The sequence below is a fragment of the Panthera tigris genome, chromosome E2 (assembly GCF_018350195.1).
Source record: "Panthera tigris isolate Pti1 chromosome E2, P.tigris_Pti1_mat1.1, whole genome shotgun sequence".
NCBI classification, from domain to species: Eukaryota; Metazoa; Chordata; class Mammalia; order Carnivora; family Felidae; genus Panthera; species Panthera tigris.
Genome location: NC_056674.1, coordinates 57,003,035 through 57,025,770, shown reverse-complemented (window position 1 = coordinate 57,025,770; position 22,736 = coordinate 57,003,035). Strand labels below are relative to the sequence as shown.

The following is a 22,736-nucleotide window of genomic DNA, read 5'->3' as shown; positions in this document are numbered from 1 at the left end:
GTGAGCGCGAGGCTGGATATTCCAGAAGCCGAGCTGAGCTGACGCCTCACCCCAGAATCCCCCGCCCCCACCCATCTCCAGGGTTCAAGGGCTTGAGCGCATGTGATTTAAGATCATGGGGAGGGGCTGTTAAAACTACCAATCTTACTGGAGCAGGTAAGTTCGTTTCTGTTTTGTAAGGGGCGATTTATTTTGAGAACATTTGGCATAGGGACATGCCTCCCAGAGACAAATCTGGAAGAAATGCGTAACAACACAGACACGGAAGGGGGCTTGACACAGCTCACAAAGGCAGTGACCTCTTCCAGGGTGGGCTCCGCGGGGTCTCCGGGTCTAGCGGGGCTGCTAGGTGTGCTGTGTTCCCCGGATGGTCACACGGGGACCCAGTGCTCCCGCGAAGCCACCCAGCCAGGCGGGTCATGCTGGCATCGAGAGCCAGGTGTCCTGTGTCTGAGTATCTCTGTTGAGCTGGGCATGGCCTCTGGGGGTCAAATCGTGTTTGGTCCAACGGTTTCCAAGGCTTAGTAGAAAGTGGAAGAATGTTCTTGCGCGCTGGCTGGAAGAGAAGCAGAGAAGGAATGAGAGCTGCTGCTGGGGGCAGGACAGAGGTCACGGTCTGTGCCACCCGCCCCCCCAATAGCAGGAAGATACCGTTTCCCTAGGACTGAATTCTTTTTTTTAAATTTTTTTTTAATGTTTTATTTATTTTTGAGACAGAGAGAGACAGAGCATGAACAGGGGAGGGGCAGAGAGAGAGGGAGACACAGAATCCGAAGCAGGCTCCAGGCTCAGAGCCGTCAGCACAGAGCCTGACGCGGGGCTCGAACTCACAGACCGCGAGATCGTGACCTGAGCCGAAGTCGGACGCTTAACCGACTGAGCCACCCAGGCGCCCCAATCCCTAGGACTGAATTCTTAACTTACCATCAGTCTCTCTGGGCATCATCTTGTTTAGTTCAACGCATCCCTCTCCATCACGTAAACTGCCTCTCACGCCCCGTGCTACCCCATCGCCCTCCCCGCACCCCCGCGCATCCCCATGGGAGGCCACTGCCCGAGGTGGGTCAGACCCACCCCAAGGACCGTTCCTGGCATCAGGAGGTAAGAGACACGCTGGCACCAATCCTCGAGGACTCGAGATCTTGCCGGAGGACTCGCGCCAGAATGTTCTGGAATCTGAAGCCTGATGTTTGCCTTTCAAGGACATTCTGGGGGGCGTTGGCTGCTTTCAAGGGCTTCTGTTTACCGTGGGCACACGTGTGGGGTCTTCACGGGGTGGGGCGGGCATTCAGGCTTTCTTAGCAGATGCTCCCGGTCACAGGCACACATCTCGCCTTGCAGCATCTCATCTGAGAGCAGGGCCTTCCCTGGGGACCCCTCTGGTGCCAGCCTCGCCGCCGTCATTCCGTGGTGGCCTCCCCGTGGCTCCTCGAAGCCACGGTCTCTCCTGCCCTTGGGACTCCTACTCTTCCAGCTACCCTGACCAGGCCCCGTTCCCCAGGCCGCCCCAAGGCGGCTCTTCTGTCCCGTCTCAGATCTTGGCTCAGACGTGAGCTCCGCGCACGGCCCCTCCCCGACCTGGCTACTCTCCCTCACGCCCCCGTCCGTTCCCTTCACGACACGCATCGCAGGCCGATTTCCTTGCTGACTTCTGTCGTCTCCTGCCGGGGGGAGGCCCCTAGGAGCAGGAAGCCCGGCCGTCCCGAAGGGCTGCTGAGGAACCGAGTGCCCGGCACGCGCCTGTCTCGGAGCTGGCACTTGACCGTATTGTGTGACCGAGGGAGGGACAGAGGGACAGACTCCGGGGGGCAGCGGGGGACTCGTCGGCCGTTCACGGAGGCCCTAAAACCAGGCATGGAAAGGAAGGCTGCAGCCTAGTCTTTGGATTTAGGTCCGGGTGGTCTGGAAACTTCTGGTGACACAGCCACTTCTCGTATACGCCTACTTGGGACACCGCAAGGGAATTATGAAATTCTAGCCCCGGGTAAAGCCCCACTCTCCCCCTCCCGCCGGTCACCTTGGTGAGTAAAGCTACCGAGGACACCTGCGCCCGAACCCTCCCCTGCCACCGGCCACCACTCCCCGGACTGACCTGCCCCATTGCCTCACTGAAAGTGCCTCAAGGGTCCTTTTCCGGGCTCGGCCACATTCTTGGAGTCACCCTCTGCAAAGAGAGCAGAGCTCTGTCAGGGCGGGCGAGTCTTCTGCGGCTCACCAGCCACTGCCACGTGGAGTCCGGACACCTGGCTCCCTGTCCCTGTGCCTTCTTCCCCCCCAGATGAGGTCATCCAAGGCCGACCTGCAGCCTCTCGCCTCTCCTCATCGTGGCCACAGCCCCCGTGTGGTCTGGCTCTGCCTCCCTTTCTGGCCCCGTCTCCCGCCACTGTCCCCCTTGTTCACTGCACACTCCAGCTGCCGCGATGGCCAAGGTGCTTCCAACCTCAGAATTCTCACACTGGCTGTTCCTCTGCCCACTAATTCTTACTCTGTAGGCTGAGCTCAAATGGCCCCTCCTCAAGAAGCTTTCCTTGGTATCCTAGTCCAAGGTATCCTTTTCCCTAGTGTCCTCAGTGTGACTTCAGTCACCCTGATCACTGTTTTTACTAAGTAACTACTTGGGTTTGTATTTATTTCCTGCTTGACGTTAGCCGCCTGATGGGAAGGACTGGGTCTGTCTTGTCCACAAATGTAGCCCCAACCTCTAGCACAGGATGAAGACCAATGCTTGATAAACATGTGCTGTAAATTCTTAATAAAGAAATGATGGATGGAAGAATAGATCGATGGATGGATGGACGGATGGATAGACAGATGAATGGACAGGTAGGTGGATGGATGGATGGATTGATGGATGGATGGATAGAAGGAAGGAAGGAAGGATAGATGGATGGATGGATGGATGGATGGATGGAAGGAAGGAAGGAAGGATGGATGGATGGATAGAAGGAAGGAAGGATGGATGGATGGATGGATGGATGGATGGAAGGAAGGATGGATGGATGGATGGATGGATGGATGGATGGAAGGAAGGAAGGAAGGATGGATGGATGGATGGATAGATGGATGGATGGAAGGAAGGATGGATGGAAGGAAGGATGGAAGGAAGGATGGAAAGATGGATAGAAGAATACAGTATTGGATAGATGTATAGATGGATGGAAGGAAGGAAGGAAGGACAGAAGGATGGATAGAAGGAAGGATAGAAAGATGGATAAAAGAACAGAGTATTGGATAGATCGATGCATGGATAGATGGATGGATGGATGGAAGGAAGGAAAGAAGGAAGGAAGGAAGGACAGATAGAAGGAAGGATAGAAAGATGGATAGAAGAACAGTATTGGATAGATTGACGCATGGATACATCATGGCTAGATCAATGAAGGATTAGATAGAAGAAGAGTGTCAGCCATATTTCCAACCCCCTGAAAGTAGGAAGGACTAAAACACACCCAGTACCAAGTTGTAACATTTAACACAAAGCCATTTGTCTTCTATGAGCCCCTCGTTGGCTCCCACCTCCTCTCACCACCAGGCAACAGGGCTTCTACGTTCTTTTCTAATCCTAGTTCTCAATTTGTCCCGGGGGAGACATCCCTGAACTGCTGCCTCAGTCCCAGGCTGCAGCCTAGAACGGCCCCTGCCGTGTCAGGTGCCCCTGGAGGGCTGCTCGGGGTGGAGGAGAGATTTTCACACCGGAAGTGGCTTGGCATCCCACCACCTCACCCCCAAGGGCCACCTGATGGCACACGAGCGACTGGGCAGAAACGGGGATTTCCCCTCACAGCAGCTTCAGACCGTAGCCCTCAAAAGAGTCAATGGGGTTCTAGATTTCTTTTTTCACCCAAGAAACTCTCAGTGCCCCCGTTTAGTGCCCTCTGCAAAGGAAGAGTGGTTTCTTCTCCTACCTGGGTATTCCTTGTCAAACTTGTGTCGTAGGAATCGCCCATCTGGAAAACAAGCGAGAGGGTGAAACTCCTTCCAGTGAGCTCAAGAGGCCACAACTATCTTCCTAAGAATACAAAGGCATTATTTGTGCGTCCGCTCTCGTTCCCTGCCAGGTGTGCATGGAGTTTCCAGACGCTGCGTGACGGGCAATATCGCAGCGGATCGAGTGCAGGGGCCGACGTGAGCGTCTCTCTGCTCCCCAGGCACAAATGAGAGAGAACTGCAGAGACGTGAACCAATGCCCAGCTTCAATTTGTACGTGTGTTGGAAAGTACAGTGACCTTTAAAGGAAACGCTCTTTCTCTTGAATGCGCGTCGCGTTTATCGTCGTCGTTTTTAAATGAATGAACACACAAATCTTTCTCACGCCTGGGCTTTAGTTTCTAACGTGGTCATCATCCGTGGCCACACAAGGGGGAGCTCTGTGGGGTCCTCGATGGTTTTTCAGTGTAAGGGGGGGTCCCGAGACCAAAACGTTTGGGAACCACTGTGTTAACAGAGGAACCGGGAGCAGAAGTCCAACGTATCCTTCAGCAAAGGTCATGACGAGGTGTGCAATTCGCATGGGGAGTACACGGTGCTTTTGTGAGTCTGTTCCCAGGAGACCTGAATGTCTGCAGTGCACGTAACAAAGTAACTTGAGTAGCTAATCTTCATTGCCCTGCTTCGCTAACCCTCTCTGAGCCTCAGTTTCCTCACCTGGAAATGGGCAGAGAATTGGCACCTCTTAAAATTATTTTGAGGGTTAAAACAAATAATTTCCCTTAAACCATAGATATGCAAATGATAGGAGGAACCACACGAAACTGACATTTTTGTATGTAAAAAAAGTGGTGGGGGGGTGCTCCTGGGGGGAGCTCAGCTGAGCGTCAGATTCTTGATTTCAGCTCAGGTCATGATCCCAGGGTTGTGGGATCGATCCCTGCCTTGGGCTCCGCACTGAGCGTGGATCCTGTTTGGGATTCTGTCTCTCCCTCTCTCTCTGCCCTTCCCCCCTCATCTAAAATAAAATAATTTTTTAAATTATTTTTTAATGTTTTTTTATTTTTATTTTTATTTTATTTAGTTTTGAGAGAGAGAGACAGAACGTAAACGAGGAAGGGGCACAGGGAGAGGGAGACACAGAATCCGAAGCAGGCTCCAGGCTCCGAGCTGTCAGCACAGAGCCCGACGCGGGGCTCGAACTCACGGACTGTGAGATCATGACCTGAGGCGAAGTCGGATGCTTAATCGACTGAGCCACCTAGGTGCCCCTTTAATGTTTATTTTTGAGAGACACAGAGAGATAGAGTGTGAGCAGGAGAGGGGCAGAGAGAGAGGGAGACACAGAATCCGAAGCAGGCGCCAGGCCCTGAGCTGTCAGCACAGAGCCCGACGCGGGGCTCGAACTCACAAACCGCGAGATCATGACCCGAGCTGAATGAATTCAGACGCTCAACTGACCGAACCACCCAGGCGCCCCTACAATAAAATAAAAGAATTTTAAAATAAAAGAACTTTAAAAAGCGGTTGACTCGGGAACTTCAGACGTCTCAAATTACTGAGGATTCCCACGGTTGATGGTCATCGACCCCACCGCCCCCTCCCTTGTCGCCAGCCTATCAGTGTGCGGAAACATTTGTGCCAAGGACGTCTGGTAGGTCCCGCAGAAATTTCTCTGGGCAACACCGCCATGGATGAGCACCCGGCCCCCCCCCCCCCCAGGGCATCAGCACTGTCAACAAAGCACATTCACACACTGGAAACTAACATACTGTTTCGCCAATTTCGTCTCCATTTTAAAGATCACCCTTGGGTAACAGTGAGACATTTGGTTTCCTTGTTTTGCGGCCGTCCTAAAAAGCGTCAGGGTGTTCAGGGCCAGCACTGACATTTATCACACAGGGCGCCAGAACCCCGAGGAGCCGATCCACACCCTCGCGCTGATAGCTTATCAGCAACCAGGGCAAAAACTATTTTCTGAAGCAAATGGCAGGGTTTTTCCAGGCTGGCGGCGATGAAGCGTTCTGGGGCCTTCCTCCTCCTTGGGGACAAGTGTTGGCCCGCCACACCACAGGGAGGAGAGAGAGGCATGTTTGGAGCTGGACACCCTCCACGCACCGTCATGTCATTTTTACAAACTAGATCTCCCCTGCTCGCGGCTGCACGACGATCCCCTGTCCTCACGCAGCACCGGCAGGGTCGCCTTGCCAGAGGCAAGCCTGGGGGACACGGGACGCTCAGCCTCCGAGTGACCTCATACCCATCCCAGAGAAATGCACTGACTCCCCAGACCCTGCTCTCCGAAGAGTCAGCTTTCCTGCCTGTGTCGAAGTTCACGTTCCTCTTAAGACATGAACCCCTCAGATGTCGGGCTCAAGGCGGATGGACCGTAAAACCCAAACGGTCACCGGCACGCCCGACAAGCTGGCTCTCAGAGGAGCCTTGCATCTTGGGTGTAGGCATGAGATCTGCAACCTACTCTCAGAGAGTCCCCCAGGAGAGACAGCAGGGGCTGGAGAGGGAAGAGAGAGACCATAATGGGTCACCGGGATGGAGGGGCCAAGGCACTACTGCCTTGAAGTCTCAAATCATTTCAAATATGTAGCTTAAAAAGATAAATCTTAAATAAGCGGCTTTTTTCTGGTTATCCTGGGACACAGTGCCCCCACTCCTCCCCGAGGCTCCTGCTCCAAAGGTCACCGTTGGAGATCGAGACATTTCCAAACTCCCACGTAATCACCAACAATTACTGCTAACCCACAGCCCCCTCGGAACGAGGCTAAGAGGAATTTCACTAACATTTCTATCCGGAAGGCTCCCACCATCCCTGGGGGCGGGGAGAACACACGCACGTGCACACGCACCCCACACGGGCTCTGCAGCCCGAGGACAGGCTCAGAATTCCCCCTCTACGGTGCAGACGGTGTAGAGAAGCTTCCGACCTCGAGTTCTCCCTCTTCTATGACACAGATGACACAGCCTGGGGTAGCATATTATCAGCCCATTTTACAGATGAGGAAACTGAGGCTCAGAGATTTGAAGCACCCGTTCCCAGCTAGGAGGTGGCAGGGCTCCAAGGCCTGTGTCCCCTGCAGGGTGAGACGACTCAGAAGAGGGGAGGCAGGACAGGAGGAGCTCTCGGCCAGGCTTGGGGGGCGCTGGTGGTTTTCTCTGGGACAGTCCTCCCCCCCTCCCCCCGGGGCATTACAGGGAGGGTGGGGCAGGCGCCAAGAGCACGGCTTGGGCGCCCACACTCACCTGCCTGCCGGCGCTGCTTGACACACTGCCCGCGGTTGGGGATGCCCTCGGCCACATCTCCGGGGCTCAGGATGTGGCAGTCGTAGCCCGAGGGGCAGAGGAGGGGCTCCGCCCCGTCCTCCGTGGTGCTGCAGGCCTCGGCTGTGGGAGGGACACAGGCCGCGTGCTGGGTGGACGCAGGGGACCATCTGCCCCCAGATCCCGGGCTGTGCCTTGCGTCTCGCTCACCGTGACACCTTCGTGCACACGCACATAGGCACGCGCACACACACCAACGCACAGCCCAAAGTCACATGATCCCAAACACCCTAATGTGCATCGTGACACACGTACACACACGTTCACCTACACAGAGGCTCACACTTCACCCAAAAAGGCCTGACACACACACGCACTCACACATGCACACACACAAATCCTGACACACGCATACGTGCGCTCACATCTACAGCCACAGGCATACACACGCGTTCATACACAACTCCGGACACACACATATTTTCGCCACCCATGGCTCTTAACACACACACACACACACTCACACCTACGGTCACACACATTTGCATGCACACAGACACGCAAACATCCAGACGCAGCGCAAGGACAGCCACACGGGTGCCGTGCCGCCTCACCGACGCAGTCGCGCACACGCATGCGTGCAGGGTCACAGGCACAGCCGCACCTACACACGTGCACACACTCCCACCCTCAAGTTTTGAGGACCCCGGGCCTGCCTGCTCCCCACCCACCCGGAGGAGTCGTCACCACGGAGCCGTGGACCCCTTATTATGATTTTGGGGATCTGAAAGCCACCCCAAACCCCTCCCTCTCAAGTCTCCACCCAGGGAGGAGGAGGCCCCCAGTCCTAGGGAAAGTCGAGCCCTATACGGTTCTGCGTTTTCTGAGAGTCTGGCCAAGCCCCCGTCACCACCGTTCTAGGTCGAGTATTTGAGGTACTGGAGGGCAGGCAGCCTGCCGCAGCAGAGACAGCCTGAGAAGGAGGGATCCTGACTCTGACGCTGGGGTGGGCTTCTCCCCGTAGGCACCTTGCAACACCTCCTCAGGGCCATCCAGGAGCCAGCCGTTGCCACCAAGCCATCGAGGTTTCGGCTGCACTAGCCAGTCTAAAACTAACAAAACGATACATGGTTACACTGAGCCCCGCCCCAGGCAGCTGAGAAACGCCCCAGCCTCTGGGAACGGGGCGAGGGGGGGTGCCTACATTTCACGATGAAACACAGAGGCTCCCTGCCGCACATTCCCCCAGTTCTTTCAGTAACAGAACTTTGAGTTTCGCCTAGGCACTGGGGCCGAGCTGGAGACTACATCTCCCAGCGTTCCTTGCAGCTGGGTGTGGCCACGTGACTGAGCTCTGACCAATAGGATGTCAGCAGAGGCGATGACGCAAGTTTCTGTTCTCGCCCGGGGTTTGGTGCCTGTTTGCTCCGTGCTGTCCCTCTGCCTGCAGCCTGGGAGCCACTCTGACCTTGCAGAGCAACAAGTGGAAGGAACCTGGGTCCCTGGATGACTGGACTGGGGCCACCTACCTGCCATGGACCACCCATCTCCTCGGGCCTATTAACCAAAGGAGGAGTAAATAGGTTGGGCTCCTGGGCTTATGGGTCTTTCTGTCATAGCATCGCGGCCTGCTCTGTGACCAATACATCTTTAACAAGAGGACCAACCCACGCGTAGGGCTGCAAAGTGTTCAAAATCCCAAAGCAGGGGTGGAGCGCCCAAATGCCTCCAGGGTGCAGGCAGGTAACATAAGTAAGAAAAGCCAGCCAGGTAGGGCCATGGCAGACTGGAGACACTCCCTGCCTCAACGGGTCAGCTGCTGGTCGTTGCGACCAACGAACAATCGGACCGCTCTGCCTGGCCAGTGAAAGCTAGTCACTCGCTGATGCGTTGATTCTTTTCATTTCCACTGAGTACTTTTCAGATGCCTAGAGTCTAGTTTAGATGGGGGACGTCCAGCAGTGAAGGAAACAGACCGATCTCTGCCTTATGCGGCTGACCTTCAAGTGGGGAGAACAGTCAATGAGTGAATAAAACACGGTGTTCCAGACTGTGCTATAAAGAAAAATTAAGCAGGGAAAGGAGGGCGAGGAATGGCCTGAGGAGGGCTTGCCATTTCGAGAGAGAGATGTTCCCTAAAAATGACCACCTCCGGACAAAGATCGGAAGGAGCTGTGTGGGTGTCCCGCGGAAGGATGTTCCAGGCAGTGAGAGATTCCCACATACGGGCCCAGATGCTGGAGTAGGGGCCCCAGAGCCCTGCACTCAGGGCGTAAGGCAGTGGACACTCCCAGCGTTGCCTGCTGTGTGATCTTGGGCAAGCAACTCAGCGTCTCTGAGCTTCAGTGTCTTCGGCTGTAAAACAGGGCCGCATGAGCATTAAACAAGATAATGTATGGAAAGGCTGTCAGGAGTGTCATGAACAGGTGTATAGTTTGCGCACTGCTCAAAAGCACCTGGTGTAGGTGGCAAGCGAGGCGAGAACACCTGCACGCTGTCACAGTCCAAAGCAAGTGGCATCTTCTTTGACTTACCCACCCAGAGGGAAGTACCTCCTTGTGCTTCCTTCCACTGGCGGGGGGAGGGGGCGGGGGGGTGCCATATTGTCTTTTTTTTTAATAAAGGGCCCTCTAGGAGCTCTCCTGGCCCTGAGTACCAGCCCAGTCCCCGGACAAGAGGCAGTGCTTAAACACAGGGTGGATTGTAATTATGAGCATAATTAAGGGTGCCGAGTCCCTTGTCATCGCCGTGACCTCACCCCAAAGAAAACAAAGTGTGGTCATTCTTGCTTTGGCCTTGGGAGGAAGGGCTGGGCTGCCTTCTCAGGCGGCCTTCAGCAGTCGAGGCCCATGGGACCCGGACGCCTCTTCCTGAGAGGGGCAGTCCACACAGGCAGGCTGTCATCGAAAGCCTCAGCCCCAAGGAGAACGGAGAGGGAAGGAGACTATACTGCGTCCCCATCCTACCCACTTAGGGACACCTTTTCTCCGCGCTGGGGGGACGCAGCTGCCTACCCACTCCTCAGTATCCCCGCAGGCTCCCTCCCCTCCCACCCCCCCCCCCCACCCCCAACCTGTCCAGAAGGGATCTAAAACTCCTTCCCTTCAAAGACGAACGAGCTCCCGAGGGCTCTTTCTGCCAAAGAAGTCGTCATTAAGGTTTAACAACCCCCTTGTGAAAGATCTGCTCCCTGCCACCGCAGCCACCCCGTTCAGAGCCCTCCAGGAGTTGCGTTTCAGTCCCTGGGGGGGTTTCAGGGGCTGCCCAGCCAGCCCATGGACTCGAACCCAGGAGTCTGCATCCCCCCTGCCTCTCTGGGGCACACCCCATCCGGACTGCTGAGGTCAGTCTCCACATCCAATACCCCCAGGGCGGGGATCAGGAGGTGAAGGTGAGTGGGTCTGGTGGGGGTTCCGGGGAAAACCGGAGGGCCCCGCTGCCTTCTAGGGGTACCTGGGGCCCCAGCAGGTGGTGGCCCAGGGGCTGCGGTCCCGTGTTTGTAAGAAGAGCCGGACGTGTGTATTTTTTGTTTTAGTGAGAAACCTCCGCATCTCCTTAGGAAGGGGCGTCGTCCCCGGAACCGGCCTCTCCAAGGCCGTGCGCGCCGAGGGCAGTGGCGTGTCCGCACGCGCCGGGGTGCCTGCTCCGCGGGCCCCTCTCGCACGCAGGCGACGCCCCTCCCCGAGGCGCCCCCCGTCCCCGCCCGACTCCCGGGCCCCGGCGCCTACCTGGCGGGGGCGGCACGGCCTCCAGGCAGGCGTAGGCGCAGCCGTTGTAGCAGCAGCGCCGGTGCCGCGGGCACTCGGAGTCGGCCTGGCAGCGCGCGGCCTGGCAGGCGCCCGGGGGCAGCGAGCGCGGCGGCGGCGGGCAGCGGTCTGCGCGGGGCTGCCGGGGGCCCCCCGCCTCCTCGGCCTGCGGGGAGAGCTCGCGTCAGCGGCGCGGACCCGGTCCCCGGGTCCCCGTCGCCGCCCAGCGGAGGTGGGCGTCTGCCGGCAGCCGGCCTGAAGAGGCGACCCTGTTCTGCGCCCGCTCCGGATACGGATCTGCGTGCGCGTGTGTGCGTGCGTGTGCGTGCATGCGTGTCGCGCGTGCGTGTGTATGTGCGCGTGTGCATGCGTGTCCGCGTGTGCGTGTGTATGCGTGTGCGTGCATGCGTGTGCGTGTGTGCACGTGTCTGCGTATACACACATGGATATATACACCCATAGATTTCTACGTATATCTCTCTTACAACCCGTATGTTTACGCAGAGCTCTGAGGATTTACAACCCACACCGAAGACGGATAAACCCACACAACTTGGAGAAATCTCACAAACAGAATACTGAACCGGAGGGGGGAAAAAGCCAGCTCCAAAGAGAACACACAGTGTGGTTCCTTTGATACTTTTAGTTCAAACACAGACAATGGTGATGTCTGGTGTGAGAAGTCCGCAGAGTGGCCCCCCGGTGGGTGGGGACCAGGAGGGGCCCCGGCCCGCCCTGTTCTGCTTCCTGATCTGGGTGCTGGTTACACTGTGTGTTCACGTTGTGAAGCTGGACACGTGATTTTCCTACTTTTCAGTATTATGTTTCAATAGAAAGTTAAAAATAAGATACAGTACTTACCATATAGGAAATATGGGCACATGACGAATAAAATAAGCACTTTAGAGGTGAGGCTGGGAGGCTTTGTCACCCCAGGCAACCCACACTGGGTCCCTTCGACACCAGCCCCCATCCATGCTGTGAACACTGTTCTGCTTCTGGATTTGAAAGTGGGCTATGCGGACAGCATGCCTTACACCCCCCTACACACACACACACACACACACACACACACACACACACACAGAATAGATTCATTGGGAAAAACCACCCAGGCTTCCCCCACCTCTTGGCCCCTTCCTCAACTGCTCCTGCCATCTAAATTCCTATTTGCCCCTGGCCTCCGCTCCCCTGCAAATGTATCCATACTTCAAAATCCTGCCCCCTTGTACAAGCAGATAACGCTTGTCTGCGGACTGGAGTAGTGTGTGGCCATTAAATCTGCCTTTAACCCACTGATGAAAGATCGCCAAGATATGGTGGTTGGTGAAGAATATGAAGGTGCAGGGGGCTCCTGGGTGGCGCAGTCGGTTGAGCTCAGGTCAGGATCTCATGGTTTGTGGGTTCGAGCCCCGCGCGTGGGGCAGCTCGGGGCCTGGCGCCTGCTTCGGATTCTGTGTCTCCCTCTCTCTGCCCCTCCCCCCCCCAAAAATAAATAAACATTAAAGAATTAAGGTGCAGAACAGTTTGTACGCTACACGCCTACGTTTTAAAATACACATATGCACACTCATGTAATATGTATATGCCTGCCCAGAACATTTTTGGAAGGATACACAAGAATACGCAAGAAACTGTTATCAAAGATGGCCTTTGGAGAGAAGAATTCAGTTCTGAAGCAGCCAAGGGGGTGTCTCTTCACTGGGTATTCATTTGCCCTGCTTCAATATTATTTTTGCCATGCACACAGTATTTTTTCAGTTTTAAGAAGACGATCAAACATTTGAAAAAGAAGTACGTATGAAAGCATTTGTAATTTTTTTAATACTTATTTTTGAGAGAGAGAGAGAGTGAACAGGGGAGGAGCAGAGAGAGAGGGAGACACAGAATCCTTAGCAGGCGCCAGGCTCCGAGCTGTCAGCACCGAGCCCGACGTGGGTCTCAAACTCAGGAACCGCGAGATGATGACCGGAGCCCAAGTCGGACGCTCAACCGACGGAACCACCCAGGCGCCCCATGAAAGCATGTTTAACGACAGGAAAAACACTTAATGATATGTTAGGGAAAATAAAGAGCAGGGAGCAAAATGGCATATGCCCTCTGACCTCAACGGAGTTAAAAAAAAAAAAAAAGGCGGGAAGGTCAAAAATGTGTCCACATCCTTGCCCCCCACCCACCCGCGCCAGCTATTGCGGAGGCTGCAAAGTCTATGCGCTGCTTCCAATGCCCTGTAGGGGGCGTCGGGTCACCGAGGATAGGTCCCGAGAGCAGGTGCATTTTGGAAGTGTCATCCCAAGGACCACCGGTTTTCAAACTACGTCCCAGGGCACCCGTGGGGCTTAGAGGGAGGGCAAGAGGGAGAAGAAAGCAGGGACCAAGTGAGGCAGGGGCAGCCTGGGGAGGACGGGGCTCCCGGCCCCTCCCCAGCTTCGCCCAGAGAAGTCCTCTTTTCTCCTATATATATATGTCTGCCATTTAATTCGTGAAATGTAAGAATGAAGCCAACATTTGGCGTATAAGGAAACAAAGGCTGCAGAAGACTGGTGGTTCTCCCCCCAAAACAGAGGGGAGACCGGAGCGCGGATTTGCAAACTGGTTCAGCCTTTTCACCACCCCCTGCTCAGGCCGGTCCCCGTAAGTCCTGTATCATCGTGAATAATTTTCAACCCCGCGCCGTTAGCTCTTACTTCGTTTTCCTCAGAATGAACAAAATTGGACTCCCGTTGGGGCCTGACCACTGTGATCCTAATGCAAGGTGGCAGCCGCCCAGCCTCCTTGGGAGGGTGATGAGGAAAGGCCCGCGCGTGGTCGGGAGGCCGGGGTGGGGGGCGGGGGGCTTCCGCATGGCCTGTTCGGACACAAGTCCTCATTTATGGGACTGACTGCAGCCTGCGGATCAGAAGTGAAACCCTGTGTCCCCTCCCCACCCCCACCCCAGCCCCTGCCTCCCAGTCTGGTGACTTCCTAATGGCAGCCCAGCAGGGGTGTGCAGAGAGATCAATTTTAGATGTGCCCCTGCTTTCTGAGGGACCTTCAGACGTCGTCTCCCAGAATTTGGAAAGGACAAAAGAGATAAGCGCCTTAGAAGTCAAATCTCCCGAGTTATTTACGGTGCGGCCGAAACAACAGATGGTCGTGGGTGATACAGAACCGATGTCACCGAGGGGCCCAGATTAAAGGATTAAATGTTTTGGAAAATATTTCATATCATGCAAGGTGATGCCTGAAGAGGGTCCTGAAAAAGCGTGAATTTTAGGAGCTCTGGGAGAGAACTTTTATCAGAGAGAGAAATACATCACCCTCAGTGGGGCCCCCTCCCGTGGAGGACAAAGGGGTAAAGGTCAGCCAAAGCTGGCTGGTGCCCGCCCCCAGCCCCTCTGCCTCCCAGACTCACCCCTCCCTTGTGCATCCCTGTTCAGCCGTTTTGGCTTCTCTGAGGTCCCTGGAGCGGTCCTACCTCCGGGCCTTTGCACGGGCTGTGTCTCCCACCTGAGATGCCAGCCTGGCCCCGAGCTCACTTCCCCCAGGTCTCCACGAACAGGGGCCCCTCTCCAACTCGGCACCTCTTAGCAAGCCTCAGCACCTGCTCTGGTCGCATGAGGCCAGCAGGGGGGTGGGGGGCGTCCTATTGTTATCCCCACTAAAGATGAGGCCCCTGAGGCCTGCAGAATGAGAGGTGTGCCCAAGGCCACAGGCCGAGAAGGGTCATGAGCCCAAGTCTACACGTCTCTCTCCAGAGGCCCCAGTAATGGATCCAAACTATACATCTAGAATCAGCAGCCTCAATTTCTGAAGGTTTGCTCAGACGCCTTCCTCCTCCTTGCCTTGAAGCCTTCCACACACTGTTCCCTCCTCTCAGAACTTTCCCCAGATGACTGCTCTCTTTCTTTGGGGCAAGAACTTAGGAGCTGAGTCTGGTTTTTGAGCGTAGCAAGGTGGATGGGGCTAAGGCCCGTGACCTCGTCAACTGTTCAGGCTGAGTTCGGCAGGGATCTAACGCACTAGACAAGTCTGGGTTTGAATCCTGTAGCTCTGTGATCATGCAGGAAAGCCACGGACTTATTTCAGCCTCTGTTTTCTTCCTCCGCAAAATGTGCGCAGGAGGCGCGTGTGCTGCGGGCGTTTGTGGTGGGAGCCGATGAGGTCGCGCCTGTGCCGCAGGCACCTTCCAGCCTCTTGGAATTACGCTTACTGTTCTTGTTGTCGGGTCTGTCTGGATCTGGGGCTTCCCCGCCTCCCCCTCCCACGTCCCCACCCCTGCCCGCCACCAGTGCGCCAGCCCCAGCTCAGGACACAGTCAGAGAACCACCTCCCCCGGGCACAGATTCTGGAGAGAGCTCGTCCCAGGCTCCACCCTTCGCAACCCCAGTCGGCCCGGCCCTCCAGCGCCCCTCGGCCGAAAAGAAAATAACGGCACGTCAAATCGCCCGGACAGACGAGGCGGCTCACCCCAGAACGACAACACCCTTCGCGAAAACCCCAGGGCAACCCGTGATTTCCAGCTTTTATTTCCATGCCTGCGAAGGGGCTGTATTGCAAATCTGTTTCCAAACAGCTGCTGCACGCACATTTACGGAACGGCCCAGACAAGAACTCTCCAGGGCGGTGTGCCCTACTCGGATAAAAACGCCTCCCCCTTAAGATTTCCCACGAGGTGGGTATGGTTTTTTTCACTCCTCTGGGAGAGAGTTCTGGAGGCCCCTGGGGATCTGCGGGGCCATTCTACTGCCGGTGCCCCCGGGGAAGCGGGTTAAGGAAATACCGATTCTGGCCCCTTTCGGCGGAAAGCGCCAATCCTTCAAGTTCAAGTGTGGATTCTCCTGAAGCCAGCAGCCTCCTGTGCAACCAAAGGAGGCCGGCTGAAGAAAGAATGGCACATCTGCACCGCGGAACACAACAGAGGCCTTTGAAAAGAGGACACGGGGGGCGCCCGGGTGGCTCAGCCGGTTCAGTGTCCGACCCTTGATCTCGGCTCAGGTCACGATCTCGCGGTCCGTGAGTTCGAGCCCCGCGTCGGGCTCTGGGCTGACGGCTCGGAGCCTGGAGCCTGCTTCCGATTCTGTGTCTCCCTCTCTCTCTGCCCCTCCCCCGTTCATGCTCTGTCTCTCTCTGTCTCCAAAATAAATAAACGTTAAAACAAAACCAAAAAAATGGTTCGTTTCACGTGACGTGAATTTCATCTCCATAAGACATCTTTTACACACTGTGAATAAACGCCACGAAGAGAAAAAAAAAAATGTGAGTACACCTGTTTTCACGGGATTGCTGGGGCACACACACACCAAAATGCCAACGGGGCTTACGCCCTGGACGAAGAATTCGAGCTTTTTTACGCGGTTGCCACTTTCGGTATTGTCTGGATTTCTTCTGCAGTAAACATTACTTGTATAATCAGGAAACAATCTTGAACCGTTTCCATTTAAGGAGAAGGAATCCAATCTCCAAAGCTGCCCCGATTTACCCACATCCCTCCCTCTGCTCTCCACCCACTTCATTCCGCGTGCGAGAGCTTTACCCTTCTTTGGAATGTTCCAGCAACTTAACGGCCAGACTAATAAAAGTGCGCCCCAGGCCTGATTTGCTTGGTGCCGGAAGAAAGCCAATTTTCCTCTAAGCGTTACTTGCCCTTCCTCTGGAATTTGGACGTCAAAAAGTCTAAAAATACGTCTGTCCCTGGAACAGGGGCTTACAGCTCAGCGCGCGTTGATGAATGCCGTTTCCTGACGCCCTGGGACCTCAGCGCTGGGCTCTGGGGGCGGAACTGGGTGCATCGCTAAGGGACTTCCTCAGAGAGGCACGCAAAGTCCCAGATCTCACACCAGCGATGACCTCATCGCAGCGCATGTTGCCGGCAAACTCGACCGACTCCTTTAGCCGGGGGCCCCCCGGGCACTGCGGCGCACTAGGAAGTCTTCTGGAACTTTCTATCCCCTTCCATCCTGTTCTGGAAGGTTTTAACGTAACTTATCCATTCCCTTCGTGGTACATTCATAGTCCCCAGGCCGACTACGTGCCAGGCGGGCTGGCTCCAAACAATGCTGGGCCGGACCAGAAGACATCCCTCCCTTCACGGGGCTCAGCTCCAGGACAAGGGACAAACACCAAACCAGACGTCACACAGAGACCGCAAGCATATTGCCTTTTTTTTTTTTTTCTGCCATCTGCAAAATCGGGTAATGAAAAACTAAAGCCACATTAAAAAAAAAAAAAAAAAAAAGCATGCACATCATATTAAAGGGGCTGAATGCTAGGGAGAAGTCGAGGTGATATGAAAGCACTTAAGGGAACCGCCTTCCGAGGAGAAGACCGAAAGCTAAGACCACGACGACCCGGCCTGGGTGTGCTTGCCCATCACCCACACGGAAATTCTGCTCCCGTTCCCTCCCCGCCAGCGCCCGGCACCTCTAACCGACCGTCTGTGTCTACGGGCTTGCCTATTCCGGAAAGTCGACGCAAAGAGATCCTACGGGATGTGGCCTTTTGTGGCCGGCTTTTTCCCCTTAGCAGAATGTTTTCAGGGTTCATCCCTCCGGTAGCAAGTGGGACGACCCCACTCCCGTTTCTATGGCTGAATAATATTCCACCGCATGGATTGGTAGTCTTTCTTTTTTTTTTTTCCTTCTGAGCTTCCGGACCTTTCCAGCTCTCTGCTTTCTCACCTCCCTCCCGCGGGCAAGCTCCCCGATGATAACCACCCGGTTGCCCTGGATGCTTCTTCCCTTGGTCATTTCCGCCCGGGACTGATTTCGGGCCCGGAACCTCAGATGGGGAAGCCGGCTGCAGGGAGGAGAAAGTGACTCGGCCAGCTCATCGCCACCCCCGCCATCCCCCATTCTGAAGAGGTTTCCGCGTGCCCGTGACGTGCGGGACACCGGGCTACGGCCAACCGTGGGGTTGTTCCCCTCGGCACGTCACTTCGCCTCTCCCGCCCCCAGGTAGGACCCACGGGGCCTTGGCCTTGAACACCCCAGGGCCCCCGAGCAGCCCTCGCTCCTCTGCACGGAGGCGCCTTAGAGGTCCCGATGATGGGGGTCTCGCGGGGGGTGCGAGCTCACGTCTTCCGAGGAGTGAGGCGAGTCCCCGGGACTCCGACGGTGTAATGACCGCTTCGCCCGTCCCCGGCCGGAACGGCCTGGGGGTGAGTCACGTCTCACCAGGGCCTCGAGTTCCTCATCCGGGCGAGGTCTGTCGTCGGGGCTGCTGGCGGCAAGCAGTAGAAACTGGCAGAAACTGGACACCACAGGGGTGTCCCCGGGGCCGCTCTGAGAAAGCCCCACAAGCTGGGGGCTGGACACAACAGGGGCGCGAGGCCAGGAGGCGGAAATCAAGGTGGGGGGGCCTGGTTTCTTCTGCAAGCTGGTCTGCGGCTTCTGGTGGCTCCCGGCAATGTGACGTCCCTTGGCTCGGAGACGCAGCTCTCCATTCGCCACCTCTGTCTTCACTTGGCCTCCCCGCCGTGGGTCTGCCTCTGGGTCCCCTCTCCTCACCAGCCACACTGGGTTCAGGGAGCGCCGGCCTCACTCCCGAGTGTCCTCGTCTTGATGAATCCCATCTACACCAGCCCTGTTTCCAGATAAGGTCCCGTTTCCAGGTAACCAGGGGTTAGGATCTGAGCATCTCTTTCTCGAGGGACACGGTGGAACCCACCACGCACGCCCGAGACCAGGATTCCAGGGCAGGGCGGGTTCTTGGGAGGGGTCCCAGGAAGCTCCAGCGGGCCGGGAAGGGGCAGAGCCCATCCAGGGGGCGTTAATACGCAGGCAATTGACAGGCGGGGGTGGGGGTGGGGCAGCTGGCGCTCAGACCCGAGGGGAACCTCTGGGACACCCTACAGACTGTTCTTCAGAGGTGTCCCGCCCAAGGATGAGGAAGCCAGGTCTGTCTTCGAGTCCCATCTGCTCCCCTGGTGGGAACCCCCAGCATCTTGGCCCGTCCTGGGTGTCGGCTGAGCGTGTCCCCCAGCCAGGGAGGTACGGTCGTATCCGAGAGCCCTTCTGCCTCTCCCACTCGTGCTAACTTCGCAAAAAAAAAAAATAAGCAACAATAAGACGCGAGAAAAGACTCGGGAGGGGAGCCAGCTTGGGGAGGCAGCCCTTCCTCCTGCCGCACCCCCTCAGCGCCCCCTCTGCCAGGCAGGCGCCCCTGGGCAGGGTGCGAACTGCCCAGCGACCTCCAGCTGCCCTGGACGGGAGCTTGGGGGATGAGCCAGACTCAGCCGTGGTGACACGCGGAGAACTGGGGCCACCCGGTCCCCCGCGACATAGTGGCTGCAGAGGGCCCCACCCGGTAAATTGGGAGGCTCCTGAGACTTAACAGGTGGCGAGTGCTTGTCCTCACACATAGCGAGGGCTCAGGAAAGCACCGTTCCCATCGAACGCCTGCTCCACCGAATGGACCGAGCGCCCCAAAGCGGGCGGCCGGGCTATTTACAAACATCTTGCCTCTGTTTCATCCAGCCTGGCAAATATTTTGGTGCCATGTTTTTTGTCTGGTCCGGTTTTATGTTTATTATTATTTTTTTAATTTTGTGAATGTTTATTTTCGAGAGACGGGGGGCGGGGAGGGGCGGAGAGAGAGGGAGACGCAGGATCTGAAACACGCTCCAGGTTCTGAGCTGTCGGCACAGAGCTCGACGCGGGGCTCGAACTCACGAACCGCGAGATCATGACCGGAGCCGAAGTCGGGCGCTTAACCGACGGGGCCCCCCAGGCGCCCCGTGGTCTGGTTTTGTGTTTAATAGTGCACATGAAGAGGAGGGGCAAAGCCGCTGCTGCCCGCCCCCCCACGCTGTAGGTGGGGAGGCCGAGGCTCAGAGGGGGGACCCTCTTTCTCACGACAAGCCCCCCAGTGGCCTCCTTGGGGACAGATGGCCGTGCCTCCCTCTCTGCCGTGTCTCTAAGTCCTCGGGCAGGAAGGCAGGTGGACACGGCGACCAGGAAGTGCGCTGGGCCCGCTCTGCCCTCTCTGCCCAGGGCTGGGCCTTGAGAAAGGGAGAAGGGGCAGCCACGTGCTGGCCCAGGCCCTACAACCAGCCTTGGCAGGTGCCCTGTGAGGCCACCTCGAGGGCGGGCGCCTTGCGAGGAGCTGGGCAGTGGCTCTATGCTTTGATTATTTTCTTTTTTTTAATTTTTCAAGTTTATTCACTGTGAGAGAGGCAGAGCGAGCAGGGGAGGGGCAGAGAGGGAGGGGAAGAGAGAATCCCAAGCGGGCTCCGTGCTGTCGGCGTGGAGCCCGACGCGGGGCTCGAACGCCTGAAATGCGAGATCGTGACCTGAGCCGAAACCGAGAGTCGGACGCTTTTCCGACCGAGCGACGCAGGCGCCCCTGGTTTAATTTTAACAAGGGCTCTATTTAACTCTCCAGAGCGGGTTTCAGCACCCTACGGGACACCCGGCCTTTCCTCACCCTGACCTGCCCCCCCACCCCCGGTCCTCGAGGGTCCGGGGTCAGGGCTGAAGACCACCCTCCCCCCCGCCGACCCCGTGCCCAGGGTCCCCAGCCTCCCAGCCTCCCCCCTCTACTGTGGGACAAAGTGGAGATCAGCCCAGACGACACGTTGGAGATCTCTTTGTGGTCCGAGAACCAAAGTCCTAAATGAGCCATCCCGCTGGGCCAGCAAAGAGCAAGGAGGTGTCAAACCTGAGAGGGGTCTCTCTCCCTCCTTGCACAAACCCTCCCCTGCAGTGAGGGCCCCCTCAGGGGCTCCCAGATACACGATCTGTGCCTCACGCTCTGCCCACATTGCGTCTTCCTCCAGGGATGTCCTTACTCCTCCTAATCCTTAATAGTTCTTCAAGATCTGGCCAGGGTCTCCCCTCCTCCAGGAGGCCTTCAGGGATCGCTCTCCCTTCTCCAAACACCTACCGTCATTTCAGTTGCTGCTATTCTTTTCCACTCCCGGTGGCCTCCTGCCTGAGCTGGAGAACGTGAGCCCTGGAGGCTGAGATTAGCCTCGATACGGTTTCAAGCATCTCACCGTGGCGGGAGTCATGAAACATTCCCCTTTCCCACTGATCTACCTGGCAAACTCCTACTCATCGCTCAGAGCCCAATGTTGAATGTCCCCAACCCTGGAAGACCCTTTCCTGACTCTTCTGGAGCAGAGCTGAACACATTCTTCTGGGCTTCCAGTGCGTTTGCCCATAATTCATTCACAGGAACGTACCGAGTGCCGACTGAATGGCAGACGCCTGGCCAGGCACCAGGAACACTGCACTGAACGAGACACAATCAGGCCTCACCTCGAGGGTCCTATATCCCACCTGGGGTGGCAAGCGCCACCCAGTTTCACAACGATTTCACGAAGTCACCAAGAGGCACCGAGCACTTGCTATGTTAAGGGGACTCGTTCAATCCTGCGAGAGTCAGTGCTGTCTCCTTGACTCCTCCCCACCCCTGTGCTCCCTGTGCTAGAAAGGGGGGGGGCGTTAAGATCACACACGCACCCCCTCAGGGCGCCTGGGTGGCTCAGTCGGTTGGGCGTCCGACTTCGGCTCAGGTCACGATCTTGCAGTTCGTGAGTTTGAGCCCCGCGTCGGGCTCTGTGCTGACAGCTCGGAGCCTGGAGCCTGCTTTGGACTCTGTGTCTCCCTCTCCCTCTGTCCCTCCCCTGCTCACGCTGTCTCTCTCTCTCAAAAATGAATAAACGTTAAAAAAAATTAAAAAAAATAAGATTATACCCTCCTGCCCCCGGTCTCTCTCTCCTGGTCCCCTTCCTGCCTTACTTCTCTCCTTGGCACCTGTTTTCCTTATCTCTCACTTACTCTCTCACTACGTCGCGATCTCCCCGAAGCAGAGAACCGCTGTCTATATGCCCACAGCCTAGAAGAGTGCCCGGTAAACAGGGGTGAATGAACAACAGGTGTTGAAAGAACCGCATCCCTCTAACACTCTGTCTTTTCAAGGTGAGATCGCTGGTGCTCAGAGATGTCAAACAAGTCGCCTGAAGTCACACAGCTGGTGAGCAGCAGAGTCTGAATGCAAACCCAGACCCCCGGCTCCAAGGTGCACGCTTCCCGCCCTCTGCTGTGCTGTCCTATCCCTTCGTACCGCCAGCACACATCACCCGACCGCCTCCCCCACTCGACCACGTCCCCCCCGAGGGTGGGAGCCGCTGTCTCCGTGTTGAACCCACAGGACCGCACACAGTGCCTGACCCAGCAGAGCAGTTTCTACTAAATGTTTACTGAACGAGTAAATGACCGCACGAATGCCTAATTATATCTTATAAACGCTTGGTTGTTGATGGTTGAGAACACAACGCTCAGTTTCGAGCCCTTGGGAGTCTCAAAGTGGGGGCTGTCCTCTTTGGTGGGCCAAAGCGTGTCACAATCCCCCTGCGCGTTTTTTACAGCGCCCTCCGCCTCTTGGCTCACAGACCAGGGGCCGTGAGCGAGGGCGGGGAGCTCATCTGCCCACCTCCCGACCTTGGCACACGTGCGTGCCGGCCCGCCCGAGTCTGGGGGCCGCCCGTCCCCTCCTGGCCTCCCCGCCCCGGGCACTTACGCGGGGCTTCTCGGCCAGCCTGGTGTGTAGCGCCCGTCTCCAGATATTCTTGGCAGAACTGGCTTCGCGGACAAGCAGCAGGAAGGACAGAGCCCAGATGACCTTCCTCCCGCCGCTGCCCATCCCGCGGCCGGGAGAAGGCATTTCCTCCCACACGGGCAGAGAAGAGGGGCCCCTCTTGCCGGGGGGGTGGGGCCTGCAAGTGGGGGACAGAAGCGTGCACGGTCCGCCGGGCTCTCAGCTCCACTCGGCCGGGCCCCTCGGATCATGTGTCGGCGCCCA

General features: G+C 56.8%; 1 protein-coding gene across 2 annotated transcripts; it reads right to left on the bottom strand.

The window, feature by feature from the left end:
* Nucleotides 1-161: 161 nt before the first annotated feature.
* Nucleotides 162-22,736, bottom strand: WFDC1 (WAP four-disulfide core domain 1). Of its 2 annotated transcripts, none has more exons than XM_042969503.1 (7): nt 22,455-22,736; nt 10,932-11,115; nt 8,232-8,315; nt 7,186-7,326; nt 3,906-3,947; nt 2,093-2,164; nt 162-556 (listed from the first exon to the last, which is right to left on the bottom strand). In XM_042969503.1, exons 1-6 carry the CDS (start codon nt 22,596-22,598, stop codon nt 2,106-2,108), a joined length of 654 nt encoding a protein of 217 aa, XP_042825437.1. In that variant the 5' UTR covers nt 22,599-22,736; the 3' UTR covers nt 162-556; nt 2,093-2,105. The 2 variants fall into 2 exon arrangements, 1 of the variants encoding a protein (XP_042825437.1); XR_006211909.1 differs by lacking the exon at nt 162-556 and adding an exon at nt 6,792-6,907 and having other exon boundaries at nt 2,127-2,164; nt 22,455-22,704.